The sequence below is a fragment of the Mustela putorius genome, unplaced genomic scaffold (assembly GCF_011764305.1).
Source record: "Mustela putorius furo isolate JIRA1106 unplaced genomic scaffold, ASM1176430v1.1 tig00000508_pilon_pilon_pilon, whole genome shotgun sequence".
NCBI lineage: Eukaryota > Metazoa > Chordata > Mammalia > Carnivora > Mustelidae > Mustela > Mustela putorius.
Window position 1 is genome coordinate 2,685,194 of NW_025421402.1, and position 22,635 is coordinate 2,707,828.

Here is a 22,635-nt window from a genome sequence, read left to right on the forward strand (position 1 = left end):
AAACCCACCCGTCTGTCTCGACAAATGGGCCACGGGGCCCTGGGGATCAAAAAAGGGGTCAGGAGGGGATCACAAAGAGGTCCACCCCCGCAGGGCCAGGCTGTTGATTGTTATCAAGAACAGGAAGCTAGGATACCACAGGGGTGAGGAGGAGGAAGCAGGCAAAGCCTTCCCCCTCACTGGTCCACCAGTACCTCCAGGTTTCTACCAAGTTTCCAGGGTCTGAGCCCCGTGGTGAGTGGTGAGCCGTGAGCCCACCCTCTACCCTCCCAAGGCTGGGCCCAGCAGCAGTTTGAGGAGCCGGAAGCTGAGCTCTCTGGGGAAGAGCAAGGAAGCTGGGGACCAGGAGGTGGGAGAGGGAGTTGGGGGTGGGGGTGGGGGCGATGGCATTGGGCAAGACCCTGAGGATCTCTCAGTTCCCTTTGGGTGTGTTTGGGGTTGGGGAGATAGTCACTCCTTGCCCCCTGTCCTCGCTCTCTCCCTTCTGCTTAGAGATGCCTGGACATTCATGGCAGTGTGCGGCTAGAGCTCACAAGGTGCCCTGCAGCAGCTCCTCCCCAGACCAGCCAGGCTGCTGGAATGGGGGAAGGCCTGGTGTTCCCTCAGAGAGACTCCTCCGCCCCCAGAACCTTCCTCGTTCCTGGGGTGGAACAGCCCCAGACAGCTCTCAAAGCTCATCTCTCCAGGAGCTGATTTGCCTTCCAGAACTGGGGTTTAGGTCCCCGCCATCCCTTGACCCCAAAGAAAGCACAGCGATCGTTGAAAGCCAGATTGTGTCACGTGCAATGACTCGAAACTGTGCCACATTAGCTGTGTGACGAGAGGCTCAGTCTTCACATCAGGCTATCAGGCTTCTCCATCCCCATGGGGAGGATCCTGGCTCTTCTCTGATCCATCAAGATCCTGGGCCTCTGAAGGGCTCAGGAGCTGTCGGGGGTGGGGGGGGGTGCAGCAGGCCTAAGAGGGGTCCAGGGGAGGAATGTCTGGTGGGAGGATCCATGTCTCCTCTCTCCCAGACCCCCTTCCTCCAGACTGCTCCCTTCCTCCAGCCAGTCTGCAGGGACAGAGCAGCCTGGGCCCATGACCCCTGCCCCGCTGGCTTGGGCCCCCCCCCCGCTCCATTCCCCAGTCCCAGGGCTGCCAGCCACAACTTGCTGTCCCCAGTGTCAGAAGCCCCTTGGAGGGGCAGCTGTGTCCTTCCCAGAGGTTCCTTGCTCTCTGGCAGCACCTGGGGAACAGGCCAGGCGGCCACCAGCTCCGGAGTCAAAGGCTGCCACCCTATAAAATTCCAGAGGGGAAGGATCTTGGGTAATGGACCTGCTGCTGGGGCTCCAGGACTCTGGGCCCCCACCCACTCCACCTGTCTTGTTCCCCTCCCTAGCCCTCTTCATGCCTCTCTCGAGAAGCCCTAGGATCGTAGCTCCTCCCCCACATCGCCCCCAAATCCTGGGCCAGCCGAGGCCTGCCTCCACCCCAGTGCTGCAGGCTCCTGCTTGCCCTGGCTGTGTGGGGGAGACAGAGATGCAGAGAGCTAGGAGCCGGGAGACCTCATCCTACAGAAGCAGGGAGGCCTTGGATGAGAGACCCTGGGTGAGTGGGGCAGACTGTCGCTGTTAGGCCGTGTGGCCATGATCTGGGCCCGCTGGTGTGAAGTCTGGAAGGAAGAGGGAGACCCAGGGCCCTACCTTTGCTCCAGCCATCCCGGAAGCTCATCCCCCGCCCGACCCACTTTCCCTGACACCTTTTGGAGACCCGTTGGTGAAGGGGACTTTCCCATACCCCAACCCCCGCCAAAGGACCAGTGAGTCAGGCCAGCTCAGCACCGGGGGAGCCAAGGCCAGCCTGCCTGGAGATCCAGGAAAATGTCCCATTCTTGGCCAGCTTGCTGGAACTCAGGTCCCTTGTTGGAGGACTCTAGGACGGAAGAGAGTCCCTCCCTCTCTCCCAAGGCCAGAGCTGGTGAGATGGACATCTGTTGTACAACAGGGTCCTTCCTTCCTCCCAGGGACCCTCCTGTCCCTCTTCCCCCGACGATGTCCTTGGACACCCCCATGTACACACAGATGCCTACATGAGGACGTTCATCCAGATAGGCATGTGCACCCTCACGGCTCACACATGCACACACACACGCACAGAGTGTGTCCCTCCACACTCGTGCCCAGGCTGCCGGCTCTCCATGCACCCGTCTCACCGGTCTGTAGCCTCCCGCCCCTTGCTGCCTTCCCACAGCCCGGCCAGAGGAATCTAGGCCTCCCCCCTCCCTGGTGACCTTCCCCAGGACGTGGGAGGAAGAGTAGGAGACTTGGCTGTCCGGATCCATCTACTCCTCTCCTGCCCGGTGATTATCTTCCCCTAGCGCGGGGGATGCCCAAGGCCAGGCTTTAGGCTGTGGGAGAGGAGGGGGAGGGCCGGAAGGGAGCCGTGTGGGACAGCTGCAGGGAGAGCCGGGGCTGGCTCACAGTTGGGAATCAAGATGCCTGGACCTGTCTCTTGCCCTCTTCTGCCTCCCGGGTGGTTCTCTCCAGAAGGAATCAGTAAGGTGCTTTGAGACCTTAGGAGGACCCCAGGGGTTCTCTAGGGAGAGGATGTGGGTTTGTCTGTGGGAGGGGTTACCGGGCAGAAGACTCAGCCTTGTGGTCCTTTTTTTGCTGAATGGAGAGGCTTGGGCTGGGGAGGCGGCATCTCATCTGTCAGATCCTTTCTAACCCCTCTCTGGAGTCCCTCTTCCATCCACAGGGCTGGCAGGGGCCTGACAGGTGTGCCTTCGGTGGCCGGGTGCCTCCGCCGGGACTGTCCACAAGACCGGCTGTGGAGTCCTGGGTGTTCTCAATAAGCCCCTCTTTTCGGGGGAGACTCTCAGGCAGGGTCTAAGACCTGCCCCCCCCTTACCTACAACCACGTCCTGCCATAGCTCTTCTTAGATTCTGAATTAGGATGTTTCCGCCCGCCCCCCTCTTCTCCCCTGTGCTGCTGCTGCTGGACACTCTGCTAGAAAGAGCAGAGTGAGGTGACCCAGGGGAGGTGGGGTGGACCTCTTGGCCAGGCCAGGATCTTGTCTTTTGTATCAGCTTCCCCAGTGGCTCTCTGCGCCTCCCCACTGCTCTGCTTTGAAAGAGCACATGCGTGCATGGATATAGACACACACACACACATACACACACACACACACACGCTGCCTGGAAAATCTGATGATTTTGCAGTGCTCAGTTTCCAGGCCCCTGTCCAGAGGCCGGGTGGGTGGCTCTGAGGTTTGGGGCTGGGTGGAGTGGGGGAAGGGCAGGCAGCCCCTGGTTCTGAACTGAGCCAGAGGGAGACTGAGCGGGTCTCCATGCAGGCCTGTTCTTCCTGCTGGGGCTGGCCCCCTGAGAGCCTGGCTCCCACCAAGGGGTCTTGGTGTTCAGTTTCTATACCTGCCTGTTTTCTGCCTATTCCCCCTCCCCATTTCCTGAGTTGGCGTCTGAGTCCTGGGCCTCTTTCCCGGGGCCCAGAGCCATTTCTTCCCCTTCTGTTCTTTCTCCCCTCCCCCTCCCCACCGTCAGCTGTCTTGGGGTGGGGACACATGGGTGAGCAGTTCCAGGTGAGGAGCTGGATTTAGGCCCAGGTGAAGCCGTCTTGCTTCTAGGCCAAGCCTCAGGGAAGCTCCCCTGGGCCTTCACCTGCCTGCAGCCTGGTGGGGCCTGGGTGGGGGAGGGGTTGGGAGGCGTCAGGGGAGTAGGTGGGCACCACTGATCTAGGTGGGCGGGGGAAGGAAAGCAGATATCCTAGAGGTTTAAGTAGCTCCTCAGAGAAGTTCAAGCTGAGGGGACCCCAATTTGGGGGTGAGGACCAGGATTTGCCTTCTGGGGCTGGGCTCTACCCTCTCTGAAAATGAGCTTCCTCATCTGGGCGGTGAGAATATGGTAACAGATTGGTCCCAAGGTCCAGGTGGGCTCTTCTAGATCTATAATCCCTGTGACTCACAGTCTTTCGAACGTGCTCCTGTGACTCTGTCCACAAAGGCATGGTGCCACATGGATGCCCAGAAGGGGACACAGACTCCCAGCAGGTCCCTCCACTCCACAGTGACACACATCCATGTGGTGTCACCAGGATCCACCCCTCCCCCCACAACAGAACCCAAACAGCCTATCTCCCACGTGTTGATAGAGTCAACAGAACCACACTCTTTCTCTGGGGTCAGGGAGTGGGGAGCCAGCTGCCTCTGCCCTGTGTGTCCACTGGCAAGGCCATCTCTTGTCTTGGTCTTTCCTGAGTCCTCCCTGGAAAGTCAAGTTCTGGAGGAGGGGTGGAGGCGGGGGAGGCAGCGGGAGTGGTGGGCTTGTCTGAGGCCTGACAGGTGCCGCCCCCTTCTACCTCCCGGGCCCTGGGGTCTTTCTCCCCTCACGGAAACTTGCCAAGTTTCTGCTGCTGCTCTGGGTGCAGTGAGCGGTTAGGGTCTGGCCTGAGAGGCAGCCCCTCGCTCTTTGGCTTCCTGCTGCCTGCCATCTGCCTGGAACTCGGCCTTCCCAACCTTGCCCGCCTGCCCATCCACCCGCCAACCCGTCGGCCCGCCGGCACGCCAGCGGGGCAAGGGGAGGGTTGGGGGGACTGGCTCCTCCCCTGCTGCATCTTGTCTTTCCTTTACAGACGTCGGGATGAGGCCCTCAATCCTGTTTGCTGCCTTGCTCTGGCTCCAGGGTTTCTTGGCCAAGGTATGGTGGGTGCTGGGGGCAGGTGGGCGGGTAGGGCCCTGTCCTCCGGGGCCTGTCCAGGCTCCCACCTCTCTGCAGGGCCCCACAGCTGGTCTACATTAGGCAGAGCCGAGGCTGCTCCTTCCTAGCTGCTGGCTCTGAGCACAGCAAGAACGAATTGCTTCTGCCTGCCCGGGGCTGCCTCCCGAGCCATCTCAAAAGGGGTGATGTCCTTTTGGCCCTGTCTGGGGGAGGGCCGGACAAGAGGACAGCGGGAGTGGTGGGCTTGTCTGAGGCCTGACAGGTGCCGCCCCCTTCTACCTCCCGGGCCCTGGGGTCTTTCTCCCCTCACGGAAACTTGCCAAGTTTCTGCTGCTGCTCTGGGTGCAGTGAGCGGTTAGGGTCTGGCCTGAGAGGCAGCCCCTCGCTCTTTGGCTTCCTGCTGCCTGCCATCTGCCTGGAACTCGGCCTTCCCAACCTTGCCCGCCTGCCCATCCACCCGCTGCCTGCCATCTGCCTGGAACTCGGCCTTCCCAACCTTGCCCGCCTGCCCATCCTGGCGCTGTCCCCCAGTGGCTTTCACAGAGGCTTAGGGTTCTGGGGTCTCCTCTCCCCTCCTCCCTTCCTTCCCACAGGGAGATGAGTGTCATTCCCTGGCCAGGAGCCCGGACGGAGAGAGTGGAGGTAGGTGTCTTCAACGGGGGAGGGAGGTCTGGGAGGTTCAGTTTCTCCATGCTAGACTTGGCCTCTACTCTGCCCACCCCCCTTTTCTTTTTCCTTCCGTCCTTTTTTAGAGGAGAAGGGGCTTTGGGAGACTCTGAGTGCACCCTCTTTCCCCAGGACCACCTCTGAAAGTCAACATCAGCAGCCAGGGCAGGCCTACTAGCCTCTTTCTGAGCTGGGCAGCCCCAGGGCCAGACAAGCTGAGCCATGCCCTCCGCCTCACCCGCCTGAGTCCCCTGGGCTCTCCAGAAGGGCAGCCACTCCAGGCCCACACCAACGCATCCAGCTTTGAGTTCCGGGACCTGGTGCCAGGAAGTCGCTACCTGCTGGAGGTGACCGCCCTGCAAGCCTGTGGACAGAACACCACTATCACCATCGCCACCCGCACTGGTGTGTGGTCCACAGGCTAGGGGGGCTGGGAGTGGGCCGGCATCGCCCCGGGGTCTGAGCAGGAGGTGGCTGTCCTGGAGGATTGGCCAAGGAGGGCAACTTCTCTGAGGACCATTCCTGGTCCAGGGACCCATGTAGAAGCACTAGAAGAACAGGGGTGATACCCCTTTGGCCCTGACCTTGGTGCTTCTCTCCACCTCTGACGCAGCCCCTTCGACTGTCTGCAACTTGCGGTTCTACAGCCCTGGGAGCCCATCCAGCCTTGAGGCCTCGTGGGGGGCTGCCCCCGGGGAGCAGGATGGCTACCAACTTCTCCTCTACCACCCAGAATCCCAGATGCTGGTGCACAATATCTCCATGCCACTGGGCACCCTGTCCTATAATTTCAGCCACCTCCTAGCAGGTAGTGAGTATGTTCTGGAGGTTACTACCTGGGCTGGCAACCTCCAGGCAAAGACCAGCGTCCACCAGTGGACAGGTAAGGCAGGCACCTGGCAGGGCGCAGGTGGCAGCCGATCTGGGAGCGATAGAGGCCATCCAGAGCCTCACGGGCAACTCTGTCGCCACACAGCTGGTTGATGCTGGGACGGCCTGGGCTGGCGACAGGGTCCGACTCCAGGGCTCTTTCTCAAGCCTGGCTTTGTTCTCGCCATCCTTCCTCCAGCCCCTGTGTCTCCTCCCAAGCTGGTGCTGCGGACCCTGGGCACCAGTGCCCTACAAGCCTCCTGGAACAGCTCCGAGGGGGCTGCCTGGCTCCGCCTCATGCTCACGGACCTCCTGGGTGGCACCAACCTGACCGCGGTGGTCAGACGCGGGGTCTCCAATCACACCTTCCTGCACCTCTCTCCAGGCACCCCCTACGAGCTGACGCTCAGTGCTGTGGCCGGGCCCCAGCAGGTGGCGGGGCCCAATGCCACTGAGTGGACCTGTGAGTGCTTTGCGGGGCGTCTGGGGGATACAGCAGAGGCTCCTCAGCTCCTCTCTGGCAGAGGGGGAGAAGGGAGAGGGATATAACAGGTAGAGGCGGGTGGCTTTGGATTCTGCGGGGAAGGGTTGAGGCTCGCAGGGAGCACCCCTCCTGCTGGCCGGTGGGGTGTCCACGTGAGGCAGCGCATGGGGGTACTTAGAGCCCCGCTGACATAGATGCCCCTGGTCACTGGATGTGTCATTATTTCTGTGACCATTGTCCGGGGACAGATCCCAGAATTCACCCAGAATGGTAAATGGCGTGTGCCTGCCCCTGGACAAGACACTTTCTGGTGCAAACGGGTGGAAGCTGCCACGAGGAGGGGAGGATGGCTCTCGTCCACCATTTGGGTTTTTCTGCACATATTTGCTCTTTGCCCCCCTAGATCCCTCTGCCCCTCTGGACCTGGTGCTCATTCCCCTGCCCTCTGCACTCTGGGCAAGCTGGAAGGCAGGGCCGGGTGCCCGCGATGGCTACCTGCTCAGGCTGAGTGGGCAAGTGGAAAAGAACAGCACTCGGGGCCCTGGAGCCCTCAATGCTACATTCCCGGGGCCCCTGCCTGCTGGACACTACGTTCTGGAGCTGAGGGCTCTGGCTGGGCCCTATAGTGCCTGGGCCCGGGCTAGTGCCTGGCTGCATGGTGAGTTTGGGCTGGTGGGGAACAGGCTGGGGTCCTGCCCTGGGGCACCTGTGAGGAGAAGCAGCCAGGTCCTCACTCCTCAGAAACAGCGTCCTCTGCAGATTCTGCTGCCCAGCCCAGACAGAGCAACGGGACCAAGTTACAGCTGGATAGGCTGGTGGCCACTGGGGAGCCCAGGAGGCAGGCACAGCTCTATGATGAGGGAGCCCCAGGCCTCCTTGGAAACACCTCCGTGCCACCTGCCACCACCCAGAGAATGACCCAGAGCCTCACAGACCATACCAGTGAGTGCCAGCTACTGACCCCGGGGTGAGGGGTCACCCCTGGGGTCCTCACCCTGACCCCGGGGTGAGGCCTTTCCTTGGGGAGGGACCTCTGGGTAGGGGGGAAGCTCAGGAAAGCTGGGAAGGGGCTTCTCAGGGCCACAGACACTATATGGCCCCCTGACCAAACTGCGCCTCCCTTCAGAGCCCCTGGTGCCCCAGGGGTCACTGGCAGGAACAGCCCCTCTTACTTGGCTGTGGGTTGGGCCCCAGTATATCAGGGGCAGCAAGAAGGCTCCAGGGCCACCTGGCATCAGGAGGGCAGCCAGAGGTCTGGGGCAGTCTTGTTGCCTTGGGACCAGAGAGTTGCAGCCTGACTCCCAGGTCTCTAATGCTCAGCTCCCGCTACATTGTGTCAGTGTGGACCTGGGCAGGGAACCCCAGCTCCAGCATTGTGAGGACGGGTGCCTGCCCCCATGAGTTCCTGGACTGCAGCCTTTGGGAGGCCGGCCCAGGACCGTGGGGCTGGGGTCCTGGCTTCCTTTACTGTCTGCTCTTCTGTGTGCATGTTCTGTATTTGGAGGGTCATGTGCCCGTCCAAGGGGGACTTTTGGTGAATCTGTTTGCAAGTATTTTCTACTTCCTACCCTCGGGTCGGCCATCCATCCATCCATTTAGCCAACAAATATTTAGTGTTTCCCATGTTTTAGGTATGGGGCTAGGTGCTGAGGCTAAAAATCATGAATAAGACAATCTAGAAAGGAAGACTGACAAGTAAACAGAAGAGTATATATACGTGTATACACACATGCACACACATATTCTATGCTATTTTATGTATCAGATCACAAACGTAAACATGGGATAGGGATATGCACGATGTATTTCAAACCATATGCAGACTGTCTTCTTACAGGTTAAAATCAATGACTATCAGGGATTTTGGGTGGTTCAGTCTAATCTTTTAGGACTCACAAAAGGGAAACCTGCTTAGGGAGTCAGGGAAGGCTTCCTGGAGGAGGAGGAGGAGGAGAGTGAGCTGAGGAGGCTATGGTCTGAGTCAGACAGACAAGGGCTTTCTGGAGAGGCTAAGCATGCACCAGGGCCCTCAGGAGAGGCGGTGTTGGGGGGGAGGAGGGTGAGAGAGAAAAGGAGAAAGAGAGAGAGAATGAGCTTGTGGGAACTGAATGTCAGCAGGTGAGCTGACCAGGGCCCTAGGGGCTTAAAGAGGTGGGTGCTGGGTCTTGTGGGGACCCTGTGAGCCAGACATCACACCCTCAAGGAACTGACAGTGTGGGGAGGAGGTAGAGGAGCAGACAGAGCAGAGATCCATGTTTTTCAAGTGGTTTTCTTCCTTCCTTCCTTCTTTCCTTCCTTTCTTTCCCTCTTTCTTTCTTTCAGATTTATTTAGCTATTTGAGAGTAGTGGGGAGGGGCCTGAGGGAGGGGGAGAGAGAATCTCAAGCAGACTTCCTGCTCAGGGTAGAGCCGGATGCAGGGCTGGATCTCACGACCCTGAGATCATGACCTGAGCTGAAATCAGGAGTCAGAGGCTTAACCAGCTGAGCCACCCAGGTGCCCTTTTCTTGGGAAAGAAAATTGAACGTGCTTGGAGCCCCACAGAAGCTGGATTTGTAGGCTGGCCATGTTTGGGGCTCTTGTGGAGACCCAGGGAAAGGGTGCAGGCAGTGGGGGGGGGGGGACAATGGTAAGGCATTTGGGTCATTCCTATTCTGTTTCTTCCTTGACCTTGCAGTCCCTGCTCCTCCTGCCAACCTGAGCCTGGGCCTCGCCTCCCATCCTCCTGCCCTAATGGCCTCCTGGAGCCCCCCACCCGGGGACAGGGATGGCTTCCAGCTGTGGCTTTACCGCTTGCGGCCCCTGACTCTGGAAAGCAGGGAGACTCTGCCTCCGGAAGCTCAGAACTTCTCCTGGGCCCGGCTGCCCCCAGGCACCGAGTTCCTGGTTCAGCTGGCCACCCTGCGGGGCCCAGATGAGAGCAGCAGAGCCAATGCCACAGGCTGGACGCGTGAGTGCCACCTGCACACCCCGCACACCCCTTTCTCCCTGGCCACCCTTGCTGGCTGGATTCCCCGGAAACATGTGTTCTCCTCGATGTCTTTGTCCCTCCCAGGGACCATGTGACCTCAGACAGGCCTGAGAAGAAGCTGGAAAGAGCTCTGGCCTAGGAGGCAGGAGACCTGGGTGCTACTGGGGCTCCAACCCCAGAGCAAACCTGTTCCTCTCTGAGCCTCAGTTTCCCCAGTTGCAAAGGAGGTGCTGACTAGGTGACTGGGCCAGGCTTATGTGACTCCGGGGCCTGGGCTCCAGCTGAGGGTGAAGGGGTGCCACTTGGGCCCCCAGGCATTGCCTGTCCTTGAGAACCTGCACAGTCACGTGGGGGTCTTTAAAAGCTGCTTGGGTACAGGGTCTGGAGCTGGGAAAAAGCACCTGATTTAATCCTGGGGCTGTCCAGTCCAGCCCTGCATCCGGGAGTGGTGCTCTGGTAGGGAGAGGGCCTGATTCATTCGTGCACTCCTGGGTGAGCTTGTGCGCGGCTGTCAGGGACAAGCTGTGAGCCGTGATGTGGGGCTGTTTCTGTTGGGGAGACTCTATTGGGGAGATGCTAGGGCTCACCTGAGCTGCTATTTCCTGGCCAGGGAGGATGGGGGGGACACCCAAGGGAGGAGGGAGCCAGAGATTTGGTTTGCTTTCTTCTGCATTCATTTACCAGAGCTGCCATTACAGAGCACCCCAGGTGGGGCGGTGGGGATGGGGCTGGGGCTCCAGCAGCAGAAATATATTGTCTCCCAGTTCTGGAGGCAGGAATTCTGAGATCAAAGTGTTGGCAAGTTTGGTTTCTTCTGAGGGCCCTGAGGGAAGGACGGGTCCCCAGCCTCTCTCCTTGGTTTGCAAATGGCCATTTTGTCCCTGTGTCTTCTCCTGGTCTCCCCTCTATGCGTGGGTGTGTCTGAATTTCCTCTTCTTATGAGGACATGGGTCCTGTTGTGACCTCATTTTACTTAATGATCTCTCTGAAGACCTTATCCCCCCTCGCAAAATGGTCATATTCTGAGGTCTTGGGGGTTAGGACCTCAACATGAATTTGGGGGGGGATGTGGTTTGGCCCATAATACCCCTCTTCTCATCAACCTTCCCATATTTTGCTCTCCCCACAGCCCCCCTTGCCCCTCCTCTGGTAAATGTGACCCCTGAAGGTCCCACCCAGCTCCGGGCATCCTGGGTCCATGCGCCTGGGTCACGAGATGGCTACCAGGTGACTCTGTACCAGGCAGGGGCCCAGGCAGGGGTCAGCACCGTGGGAGCTGAGGTGGACAGCCTGAGCTTCTCAGCCCTGACCCCAGGCACCCAGTACGAGGTGGAGATTGTCTCGAAGGCTGGGCCCCTCCGCACGGCAGCTGCCAACGCTTCCGGCTGGACCTGTGAGTGGGGGCTGGAGAGGTGGGCAGGGCTGCCTCTGAGACCCCCGGATTCTTTTCTCGATAGTCCCTGAGCCCCCACGTTAGTTCCATTTCCGAAACTCCACACCGGAGGGACCCACCTGGGGTCAGCGGGCCTGTGGCCTCGAGCGCTGGGCCCTCAGCAGCCGGCTTCACCTGCTCTCCTTCTCTCCACAGCCCCGCTCACGCCCAGTGAGCTGCTGGTGTCCATGCAGGCGAGCAGCGCTGTAATCAGCCTGGCCTGGGCCAGCGGCCCCCGGGGGCACGGGCTGTGCCATGCTCGACTCTCAGAGGCTGGCCGCCTCTCCTGGGAGCAGCCCCTGGGGCTCGGCCAGGCCCACCTCATTCTAAGGGACCTCACACCCGGACGTAATCTCTCCCTGTCCATCCTCTGCCAGGCGGGGCCGCTCCAGGCGTCCACTCACCCCGTGGTGCTGCCTGTTGGTATGTCGGTGTCTGTCGGGGGAGAAGGCCATAAACGCCCGGTCCCTTTGTATCTGCTGGTTTGGAGAGCTGCTGACCCAGACGCCAGCCTCTTGGGGTGTCCCGACGCCCACACAACACTAGCCCTTTGCTTCCCGCAGAGCCTGGCCCCGTGGAGGACGTGCAGTGTCAGCCCGAGGCTGCTCACCTGGCCCTGAACTGGATGGTGCCCTCGGGGGACGTGGACGTCTGTCTGGTGGTGGTGGAGCAGCTGGCCACCGGAGGGGACGCGCACCTCGTCTTTCAGGCCAACACCTCGGGGGACGCGCTCCTCGTGCCCAGCCTCGTGCCTGCCACGTCCTACCGCCTCAGCCTCACCGTGCTGGGCAGGAACGGCCTGTGGAGTCGTGTGGTCACCCTGGTGTGCGCCACTTCTGCGGAGGGTAAGTGCTTCCCATGACCTGGGGAGCCCCCTCTGCTCCCTTAGTTCCCCTCCAGCATTGCCCACGGGGGTTCTCCCTGCCCTGGCTCTCCCTGCCGGGGGATCTCCCTGTTCCCCAGCCCCCAAGGCTTTCTTTGGCCCTGATCCACATACCATAGGCTCTTGAGCTCCTGCCCGGCCCCCTTGCCTGGGGGTGGGGGGTGTCCTAGTCTTTATTTAGTTGTGCGCATCTGATATTAGTTGCCAAGCATTGAAAGAGGTGCCGGAGTCGTGACTGCATGGCCCATGCCCTTGACTCTGGCACCTAGTTAGGACCTCACTCTTCCCCTCGCCATTCCCAGGCTGGCACCCCCCAGACTTAGTTGCAGCCCCCCAATTGGAGCCGGAGGCAGGGACAGGAGTGATGATCACACGGGGTATGTTTGGCAAGGACGATGGGCAGATTCAGTGGTACGGCATCATTGCTACTACCAACATGTCACGTGAGTCCTGGCCCTGGAGGGGATGGGGAGAGCCTGGCCCCTGCCTAGCATGAGACGGGCGAGGGGGCTCCAGACCCTGGGCTGGTAAAATGCAACGTCCGAGGCTGGCGTGAGCGCTGGAGCAGGAAGGGAGACCCAGAACATTCTTATGGATAGGACTGCTGTTGTGCTGTGCGTGGTGGGAATATGTGAGAGAAATGGGGTAGCTGCTTTGTGGTGGGGAGAGTGGCTTCAGCTCCACGGCTGACTCTGCTCTGCCCCTTTCCTGTTCCTCTGCAGTGGTTCGGCCCCCCCAGGAAGCCATCAACCACACGTGGTACGACCACTACTATGGAGGATGTGACTCGTACCTGGCCATCCTGCTTCCCAACCCCTTCTACCCGGGGCCCTGGGCTGTGCCGAGATCCTGGATGGTGCCTATGGGTACAGAGGACTGTGGCCAGACCCAGGAGATATGTAATGGGCAACTCAAGCCGGGCTCCCAGTACCGGTGAGGGCTGACACTGAAGGGAGGGGGGGCGTCCATTTCACAAGTGAGTTTCATTTACGGGTTGTTTGCACATTTTCTCCATAAAAGATCTGGACTGACTTACAAAGAGAAAGCATTTGCTGGTCCATAAGGGTCCAGAGAGTTATTTTGACTGGGTCTCCTGGCAGGCGAGGCAAAAAAGGGAACACCCCTCTGTTACGTGGTTTTTTGTTTTTTGTTTTTCAGAAAAAAACAAAAAAACAAAACAAAACAAACAAAAACAGGAGGGGGGATGAATTCTGTTTCAGCTTGCCAAGGGTATGCAGACACTTATTTCTAGGGCTTCTTGCTGTTAGAATAGGGCAGGGGAGATGGAAGGGCAGTTAGGGGTGGCTTGTTCTAAACTTGCCATGTGACACATAGCCTGTTAGCCGGTGAGGGGGCCTCTCACTTTCTGAGTGTCTACTGCTCATAACTCCATTTTCTGGAAACGGCTCTGCCCTCTTTGTTCCTCCCCAACAGAAGGTCCTGTTTCTCTGTCCCAGGTTCAGTGTTGTGGCTTTTACCAGACACAGCCCTCCTGAGACCATTATCTCCTTCTCGGCCTTTTCAGGTAGGGTGGGCACCTGGCTACAGTCCCCGCTGGGCCCTGGGGGAGGGAAAGAGTGCTGGGGACCCCCCCCTCTTCTGAGGCTGGAGGAGGGATTGAGCATAGACTCCAGAGAGAGCGATGTCCTACCCAGAGCCAGGCATACAAGTGCTCCTGGCACCACACTTGGCCTGGGTGGGCTGAGGGGGCGAGTAGAAGAGGCAGGGACATTAGTGAAACAGTGTGTCACTCCCCATGATCCAACTACCTTCCAGCACTGCCCTTCTCTGTGCTGCCGCTCCCAGATCATCGAGGTTCTAGAACAGTCCAACAGTCTAGAACAGTCCGATAGAAAGAGAAAGCAAGCCCCAAGTGTGAGCCATATATGTCACTCAATATTCCTCTGTAGCTACATGAGACAGGTAAAAACAAACAGGTGAAACTAATTTTAGTAACATTTTATTTAAACCCAGATATTAAAAAATTATCGTAACCACATGAAATCAGTTTAAAAATTGTTAATGAGATATTTTACACTCTTTTTTCTATTACTAAGTCTTTGAAATCCTATGTGTATTTTATACTTAGAGCAAATCTTAATTTGGAGTAGCCGTATTTCAAGCGCTCAATAGCTCCACGTGGACCCCTAGCTACCATACTGGACAGTGCGGTTCTAGAAGGTCTAGGAAGCCAGGTCCTGACCCTCTTCTTTTCTTTGAGAGGGTCAGAGAGGGGCGGAGAGTCTTTGGGGCATGCTCAGAAGCCAGGGGCGGGAGAGCTGGCTGGGCGTCCTGGGTCCCCGTGCAGGATGGTCCTGTCGATAGCCATCTCTGGCCTTGGGCTGGAATTTGGGACTTCAGAGGCAGGTTGTCGCCGTGCCCTCCATCCAGAGGTTTCAAGTCCAGGAGAGCTTGGCCTGTCACCTCAGGGCGACAAGGGCTACTCCATGCCACCCTTTCCTTCGCCCTTCCTAGAGCCCCGGGCCAGCATCTCCGGGGCAGCCATGCCCCTCCCCGCGGCGGTGGCCATCATGGGGGGCTGTGTCCTCACCGTCTGTACCGTGCTGGGCCTGCTGTGCTGGAGGAGGGTGAAGGGGCACAGGTGAGTGCGAGGGCGGGTGGGGGCCGGCATGGCTGGGGGAGGAGGGGCTTCTTCCCTGAGAAGCTCCCCACGCCCCTGCTCCCTCGGGCTCGCTCCCACAGGCCTCTCCATCCTTCACAGGGCAGAGAAGACTCGGTTTTCCCAAGAGCTGACAGCTTACAACCTGCGGTGAGGGCGTCTTCCTATCTCTCTTCGTGGCGTGCTGGGCAGTGAGGGCCTGCCCTGCGCTGGCCACGAGGCCACTGCCCCCGCTGTCCCCCGCAGCCTGCCCCCTGGGCCCGCATCCCTTCCTGGTCTCTTCACACCTTTGTCACACCTTCGCAACGGTGTCCCAGCCAGAGCTCTCTGGCTCCTCTCTGCCCTTTCAGCCTCCTCCTCAGGTGCTGCCCTTGACCCTGACAAACCACCTGCCAGCTGTGGGGCTGAATACATGTCTCTCCTTTCCTTCTCGGGGGATGTGAGATCTGTCCCTCCATGCTCTGTCCCTCCTGCGCTCCCTGATGTTGACCTCATCAATTTATGAACTGTTGAACTGACATCAGGGAGCGGCGGCTGTGCATCGGGGATGGCGTCTGCCAGACTCGAGGGCGCCTTCCCGCATGGAGCCTGACTGCCCTGCCCTCCTCCCGCCGTCCCCTTGTCTGTCTCTTTGCATTGGGGGTTGGCAGCCCCGAGGTGCGGTCCGGGTCTGTCTGTCCACGCGTGCTCCCACCTGACCCGGTTGAGCTGCCAGGACTGAGGTCGGTCAGTGGCTCTGTTCCCACCACCCACTGAGCTCAGGGTGGGGCTCCGCTGTCATCCTACCCTCTCCCCTTCCCACCAGGCGGACCCATCGGCCCATCCCAATTCAAAGCTTCCGGCAGAGCTATGAGGCCAAGAGTGCGCATGCTCACCAGGCTTTCTTTCAGGAGTTCGAGGTAAGGCCGCTAGCACCCTCGGGCTCAGAGCAGACAGGACCTGAGGCCCCTGGCTCAGGCTGGACCTGCTCCCAGCACGCACCCCTGCCCCCATCCCTCTCTGGGGGTGGGGTGAGATGGGTCCTCTTCAGCAGCCACGGCCCGCTTCCCAATCTCTGCAGGAGCTGAAGGAGGTAGGCAAGGAGCAGCCCAGGCTGGAGGCGGAGCACCCGGCCAATGCCACAAAGAACCGTTACCCACACGTGCTACCCTGTGAGGGCCGGAGCAGGGCAGTGGGCACGGGCAGGGGGCCGTGTGTTCACCCGGCCCCAGACACTCAGGTTTTCCCGTCTGCAGATGACCACTCCCGGGTCAGGCTGACCCAGCTGGAAGGAGAGCCGCACTCCGACTACATCAATGCCAACTTCGTCCCAGTAAGGGCCACCTGCAGGGCTGTCTGTGGGGGGTGTCTGCTTGGAGACGGGCGCCTTTGCAGGACACACTGTCCCACCCTAGCTCCAGCAATTGTCCTCGAAGATCACCAGCTTGTGTTCCTCTAATCAAGCCAGCGGGTATTTGCTGAGGGCCTACTGTGTGCCAGGCACTGTACTGGGCCTGCCAGGGGCAGAGCTGGCTACCTGTAGTCTCGGCTTCAAAGGAGCACACTGTGTGCGCGTGTGTGTGTGCGCGCGTGCACTGCTTGAGTGTGTCACCTCTACCGCTCCACATGACAAGTGCTGTGTTAAGGGAACAAACATGGTTCTCAAAGCACATAGAAGAAGAAATTAAGTCCACCTGAGGAATCAAGAAAGGCTTCCTGGAGGAGGGGACATGTACTTGCTTGAAGGATGAGTAGAATTTTGATAAGAGATAAAAGAGGGGAAGGGCATTCCGGCTGGCAGGAACAGCCAGAGAAGAGCTGGGTGGGAGCGTACAGGTGGGGTGTGGCGCTGAGGTTGCCTGGTGGTGGCACACGAGACAGGAAAGGCACATTGGGTCTGGATGAAGGAGGGACTTGAATGTTAAGCTAAGGGCTCTGGATTTTACTTGGGCAATGGGGAGCCATGGAAGATTTTGAGCATGGAAGAAACATGAGTTTGGTTTGAGAGAGGGGCTGGTGAGGAGGTTGGACTGGGGACACTATTTCTGGCACATGAAGACCTTGTTATTTTCATGTGGGTTGTTCTGGCCCCTTAAAGGTCATGCTAGGGCGGTAGTGGCAGGGTCTCTGAAGCCACCCCTCCTGATCTGAATTATTGGGGCACACGTGTGTTCACGTGTTTGCACAGTATCTCCCTCCTGGAGATCTTACCTAGGACATTTACTGCTGTATGCTCACTGGGGCCTGGGGGACCAAGGGGTTACTGAGGAACACGTTCCTGTCTTCCACCCCCACAGGGCTACACCGACCCTCAGGAATTTATTGCCACCCAGGGGCCTCTCAAGAAAACTCTGGAGGACTTCTGGCGGCTTGTGTGGGAGCAGCAAGTTCACATCATTGTCATGCTGACTGTGGGCATGGAGAATGGGAGGGTGAGCATGCCCTGCAGTTTCCTGGAACGGCCACCAGGTGGCAAACGTTCTCCTTACAGGAGTGGCCCTCCTGCTGTCTCAGCCTTAGGTCTGGGAATGTGGGTCAGGCAGGAGTGAAGCCAGTTAGGCTTAGAGGTTGGTGTGGGTCCCCAGAGCCACCCAGAAGAGGGAGGTGGGAGGAAGGACTAGGTACTTAAGCTCTCAGGTCGACTCCGTTTCTTCTGACCTTTGGTGTTTCTCAGTTTCTCCACTTCCTCTTGCTCTAGGCAGAGAGGGGCAAAGAGGTTAGGAGAGAGAATGGGGTACGGATGGCCCCAGGGTGGGCATCAAAGATAGGGCATTCTGCATCCTTTCTTTCAAGAAGCCCAGTGGATGTGTCCTCCGTGCACTACTCAATGCAGGGCTCTGGGACAGAGAGAACACCTGCTGGGTCTGTCCTCCAGCTGGCACTGTGAGGCAAGGCCAGGCAGCCTTAAATAAAGCCACCTAGTTTTGCAAAGGAGCCCAGCAGCTGCCCTGAAGTCCTAAGGGTCATATGAGAGGTGTGGGGGTGATGGTGCCAGAGGTCAGCCAGAGGAGAGTGGCTTCTGGACGAGGTAGCCATGGAGCTGGGTTGGCACAGAGAGCAGAATTTCAGCAGGGGGACAGTGACCTGAAAGATGGGTGGGAAGGGTCATCAGGATAAAGCCACAGCCACCCCCTCTGCTCTGACCCTCTGACCGTAGGTGCTGTGTGAGCATTACTGGCCAGCAGACCCTACCCCCATCACCCACGGTCACATCATGGTCCACCTGCTGGCCGAGGAGCCCGAGGATGAGTGGACGAAGCGGGAATTCCAGCTGCAGCATGTGCGTGCCCCAGGGGACAGGGCAGCAGGCACCGTCCAGGGAAGCTGGTTAGGGAGGGGAGAGGGAGGCACGGAAAGGTTAAAGTTTTCTCCAAAGCTGCATAGTGAGAGGTAGAGCTCAGGGCTTCCTGCCTCACCCACCCCCCTCATGCTCATGTGCCTTGCCAGGCTGTGACAAGGGCAGACCAGGGCAGGAAAGCCAGGGACCAGCATCACCCCTCTGCCTGGGCACCCCGAGAGGCAGAGACTACCCAGGAGGCTGGGGAAGGAAGGAGGCAAGGGAAGCATCAGATCTGAGGAGCAGGCATCAGCCACTCTGCCCTCAGGGATCTGGTGAAGAAAGCTGAGGGGGGAGCAGAGGGAGCTCAGGGTTAGGCTTCCCCCTCTTGATGCCCCCCACCCCGGTCAGGTTGCCCAGCAACAGCAGCGGAGGGTGAAGCAGCTGCAGTTCACCACCTGGCCGGACCACAGTGTCCCCGAGGCCCCCCGCTCCCTGCTCACCTTTGTGGAACTGGTACGGGAGCAGGCGAGGGTCATCCAGGGCACCGGCCCCATCCTGGTGCACTGCAGGTGAGGACAGGCGGGCCTGGGGGGTGGGGCTTGGGGCCGTGGGGTGGCGGGACTCCCCTCCACCCACTCAGCCTGGGTTGTCCCTACAGTGCGGGTGTAGGCCGCACGGGCACCTTCGTGGCCCTGTCAAGGCTGCTGCGGCAGCTGGAGGAGGAGCAGACGGTGGATGTGTTCAACGCTGTGTATGCGCTGCGGCTGTACCGGCCCCTCATGATCCAGACCCTGGTGAGGGCTCCGCAGGGACCTGAAGGAGTGGGCGGGACATGAGTGGCCCTGGGGCCACGGTGGTGGTCGGGGCAGGGGGGGGAGGTAACGGGGGGGGGGGCTGGCAGGAAAAAGAATCTCAGGGACACACAGGGGACCTGGGGGCAGGGCTTGAACAGGTAGCCACCCTATCTGTCTCCCTTTCTGTCAGAGGGGAGGTGGGACAGTCCCCTGCCAGCTTTAACCCCTTGCGGCAGCATGGGCAAAGTTCCCAGACGCCCACCTTCCTCACTCCATCCCTGCCTTGCTGGTCGGAGGCTGGAAAATCTCCGCGCTGGGCCCTGCTCCCTCAGCTGACCCAGTCCTCCTTCTCCTGCCAGAGCCAATACATCTTCCTGCACAGCTGCCTCCTGAACAAGATTCTAGAAGGGCCCTCGATCCTGTCCATGGGCAGAGCTGAGAAGACTAGAAGCGGGAGCTGGGGAACCCCGTGTGCCTTGTCCACTGTCCACCCCTCCCCCAGGTCCCAGCCCATCTCGGTGATAAACTTTGCACAGGCCTGCGCCAAGAGGGCGGCCAATGGCAACGCTGGCTTCTTGAAGGAGTATAAGGTGTGTTTCAGACCAGGGGGGTGGCCACCAGGGGGGCTGTCCCTGCCCAACCGGCCCTTCTGTGGGCTCTGTCCCGCTGAGCCTCCTAACGCCCTTCTCCGCTGGGCCAGCTCCTGCTCCAGGCCATCAAGGACGTGGCTGACTCTTCTGCGCCCCCTCCTGGCTATGAGCAGGACAGCATGGGCTCCTGTGAGTGCCTGTGGTCCCACTGCCCCCCCCCCGCCCCCGCCCCACAACAGGCGTGGGTGGAGGGCTTTTGGCACCCTCACCCTCCCCATCTCCCCTCAGACAACGACTATCAAGTGCGGTTTTCTCCGGTGGAGGACAGCCCCCCTAATGAGATGCTGGAAGCCTGTCTTTTCTCTGTGAGATGATGCCCTATCCCTTGCCCTCTCTGGTCATTTGTGCTTCTTGGGCTGGAGCTGGGGTTTCTGGGGGCTCCCTAGAGCTGTGATGGACAGGGAGCGCCCTCAGTCCCTGGGAGCCAATGTCGTGTGCTCCACAGGGTGGGCCTTCGGGCCATGACCACGTTGTGCTGACTGGCCCTGCCGGGCCCCAGGAGTTCTGGGAGCTGGTGTGGGAGCACGGGGCCCACGTGCTGGTCTCCCTGTGCCCACCTGACACCTGGGAGAAGGTGAGGGGGGCAGAGAGACGATGGTGGGGGGAAGCCTCAGTGTTGGGGCAGGGCTGGGGACGCTCATGGCGGGGCCTATGACCAGGGGTGGGCAGAGAGCTTGGGAAGCCACCTGAGTGGCTCTGACTTGGTCCCCGGTCACAGGAGTTCTGGCCAACGGAGACGCGGCCTATTGTCACAGACATGGTGACCGTGCACTGGGTGGCCGAGAGCAGCACGGCAGGCTGGCCCTGTACCCTCCTGAGGGTCACACATGTAGGTGTCGGGCCCACAGGCTGCGGGGTGCTGGGCTGTGTGGGGAAGAGGCTCGTGCTGGTTTTTCTCTGCTCCTCCCTGGGCTGGTGCCAATGGCTTTGCCCCCAGGGGAAGAGCAGGAAGGAGAGGCAGGTGCAGAGACTGCTGTTCCCTCGCTGGGAGCCAGGGCGGGAGCTCCCGGCCACCACCCTGCTGCCCTTCTTGGCTGCCGTGGGCCGGTGCTGCTCTCAGGACAAGACCAAGCCAGGCACGCTGCTCAGCCACTCCAGGTGCTGCTGGACAAAGAAAAGGCTGGGGGGGTGGGGTGGGAGTGGGTGCCCGAACCCCCTCACTGCCTCTGCAGCAGGCCCTCACATTTCATCAAGCCCTACTTGAGTGATGGGTCAAAAGGGCACACTTTCCCAGTGCTCCCATCTCCTTACTCTGCCCTGATATCTCTGGGGAGTATGACATCTTTTGGGAATTTAGCCCCTCCTGGTTCAGACCCCGGCCTGCTGGCCCACTAGGTGCCCAGGGGTCCCTTCCCAGTCCCCAGGCCCAGGTGGGGTTTCCCCATATACCTGGATAGTCCAGTGTTCTCTGCCCCTCCCCCCGCCCCTGGACCCCATCCGACCAGAGGTCAATTGCAGCAAGGGTGTGGCCCAGCTGGGCACCTTCCTGGCCATGGACCAGCTGCTACAGCAGGCGGGGGCTGAGTGCACCGTGGACATCTTTAACATGGCCTTGCAGCAGTCACTGGCCTGTGGCCTCATGACCCCAACACTGGTGAGAGGCCCCCAGGGATCAGCTGTGGGAAGGGGTGAGGGAGCAGGGAAGGTTCTAGGAGTGGTCTCTAGGCAGCGCACTTTGGGCAGCCACTAGATGGTGCTGGGGACCACGATGATCTCAGATGGAAGCCTAAGGGTTGGGAGACGCAAGGGAGCCTTTCTGCCCTAGATGTGGCAGGCAGGGTGAAGCTCCTTCCCCCACGTCTGCCCCCAGGAGCAGTATATATACCTCTACAACTGTCTGAACAGCGCACTCATGGACGGGCTGCCTTGAGTCAGCACTGGTCACCGTGCTTATGCGGGAGCAGAAGAGGTCTGGGCCCTGCCAGGCAGGGACCAGCAGCCCTCAGCATACCCGCTGGGGCCTGGCTTCCCCAGGAGGGCAGCCTGCACACTGAGCCCTGTGTTGTGACGGGCAGAGTTGAGGAATAAAGAATGTGTTCAAGCCTGAGACTGAATGTGCTCTGTCTGTCCACCCTCCATAGAGGAAAGGAATGGCCTCTAAGACTTGTGCGACATGGGGCCCAATGGGAGGGCCTGGTGGGCAACCGTGAGCAGGGTAGGGTCTGGCTGAAGGGTCTGATGCGCAGCCTGCATGCTGGTGGTTTTTCCTGTGGAGCAGACCCTGCTGCCTCATCTTCCAGTTTTCCAGTAGCCTTAGACTTGAGTCTCTAGAGTCTTGGGGTGCCCCAGATTCAGACCCCTGGTTACTCAGGGTTCTCCTGCCCCACCTCCCACCCCTGTATGCAGTGGGACCAATGGTGTTTCCTTCTTGCATTTGCTTGCCTTCTCCTGCCATCTCCAGCCGTCTCTACCTGCCAGTGTTTGCAGGGTCGCCCTCAACCCCTCTCTGCTGCCCCCAGAGCGCAGGCGCCGCAGGCTTGCCGAAGAAGAAGGCAGGAGCTGGGGGCTTTGCTGCTTCATGGGAGGTGGCTGCTCAGGCCAGAGTGGCCAAGTTTTCTCTGCTCCTTTGCCCTCTTCTTCCTCCCTTCTGCCATAGGAGGGAGGGAGGAGAGAAAGCAGGGAGGGAATTTTGGAAGGGAGGAAAACCGGGAGGAGAAACGGAAAACAGTGGGGTTGAGGACCTGGGAGAAAGCAGTTTGTCCCACCCTGTAGGACTGGACTGCACAGCACATGACATGATATGGCCTCATGAGCTCCTGTCCGACTCCCAGACTAGACCGCACAATTTTGAACAGCAAGTTGCCTGATACTCAACATCAGTTGTCCCTGGTGGAAGGCCCTGGGGTGGGGGTCGGGGCACAGAGAGAGCCTGGACTAATCAGAGTGGGAGGCCCTGAAACGCAGTTAGATCCCCAAATGGAAGAGGAGGCAGAGCTCTCACTGGCCAACCTGAGTTCCTAGTAAAGTACGAGGGGTCAGCGGTGAGAGAGGGCCTTTCTCAGGCCTGGTTGGAGAAGGGGAACAGAGGAAGGGCTCTCTGGTCCATCAGGACCCTTCCCAGGATGAGGTTAGGCTCCGGTGCTCCCCAGGGGGAATGGAGGTCATGGCCTCTTCCAAACTTCATTAGGAGTCCCAGAGGTTGGCCCCATCATGACCCTCAAATTGGCGGGCTGGAGACTAGCTCTGAGCTCCCCAAACCCCCTATGAAGGGCTGCTGCTGAGGTTGAAACAGGGCTCAAGCATGGTTTTTCCAGTCTGGGCCCCTCACACTGGAGCAGCGGGAGCTGCAAAC

At 59.8% G+C, this 22,635-nt stretch overlaps 1 protein-coding gene across 3 annotated transcripts; it reads left to right on the forward strand.

Moving 5' to 3' along the window:
* The first annotated feature begins 2,405 nt into the window (after positions 1-2,405).
* On the forward strand, positions 2,406-21,386 carry LOC101674048 (receptor-type tyrosine-protein phosphatase V-like). 3 transcript variants are annotated; one of them, XM_045081011.1, is made up of 32 exons: positions 2,406-2,537; positions 4,630-4,694; positions 5,309-5,357; positions 5,514-5,786; positions 5,995-6,264; positions 6,451-6,714; positions 7,139-7,393; positions 7,483-7,677; positions 9,412-9,684; positions 10,835-11,098; positions 11,294-11,560; positions 11,701-11,982; positions 12,323-12,463; positions 12,743-12,953; positions 13,478-13,545; positions 14,496-14,622; positions 14,743-14,790; positions 15,446-15,539; positions 15,701-15,791; positions 15,876-15,952; positions 16,917-17,051; positions 17,777-17,899; positions 18,308-18,468; positions 18,558-18,693; positions 19,053-19,283; positions 19,394-19,472; positions 19,572-19,648; positions 19,789-19,917; positions 20,062-20,172; positions 20,281-20,441; positions 20,802-20,937; positions 21,154-21,386. In XM_045081011.1, exons 1-32 carry the CDS (start codon positions 2,477-2,479, stop codon positions 21,211-21,213), a joined length of 4,914 nt encoding a protein of 1,637 aa, XP_044936946.1. In that variant the 5' UTR covers positions 2,406-2,476; the 3' UTR covers positions 21,214-21,386. The 3 variants fall into 3 exon arrangements, with proteins under 3 accessions (XP_044936946.1, XP_044936947.1, XP_044936948.1); XM_045081012.1 differs by having other exon boundaries at positions 7,495-7,677; XM_045081013.1 differs by having other exon boundaries at positions 2,434-2,542.
* The last annotated feature ends 1,249 nt before the right edge of the window (positions 21,387-22,635 follow it).

Coding starts and splice junctions, on each gene's coding strand:
- LOC101674048 (XM_045081011.1), top strand. CDS start 2,477: ATGCCTGGACCTGTCTCTTGCCCTCTTCTGCCTCCCGGGTGGTTCTCT. Junction 12,954..13,477: donor AAGCCGGGCTCCCAGTACCG/GTGAGGGCTGAC, acceptor TCTCTGTCCCAG/GTTCAGTGTTGTGGCTTTTA. Junction 13,546..14,495: donor CTCCTTCTCGGCCTTTTCAG/GTAGGGTGGGCA, acceptor CGCCCTTCCTAG/AGCCCCGGGCCAGCATCTCC.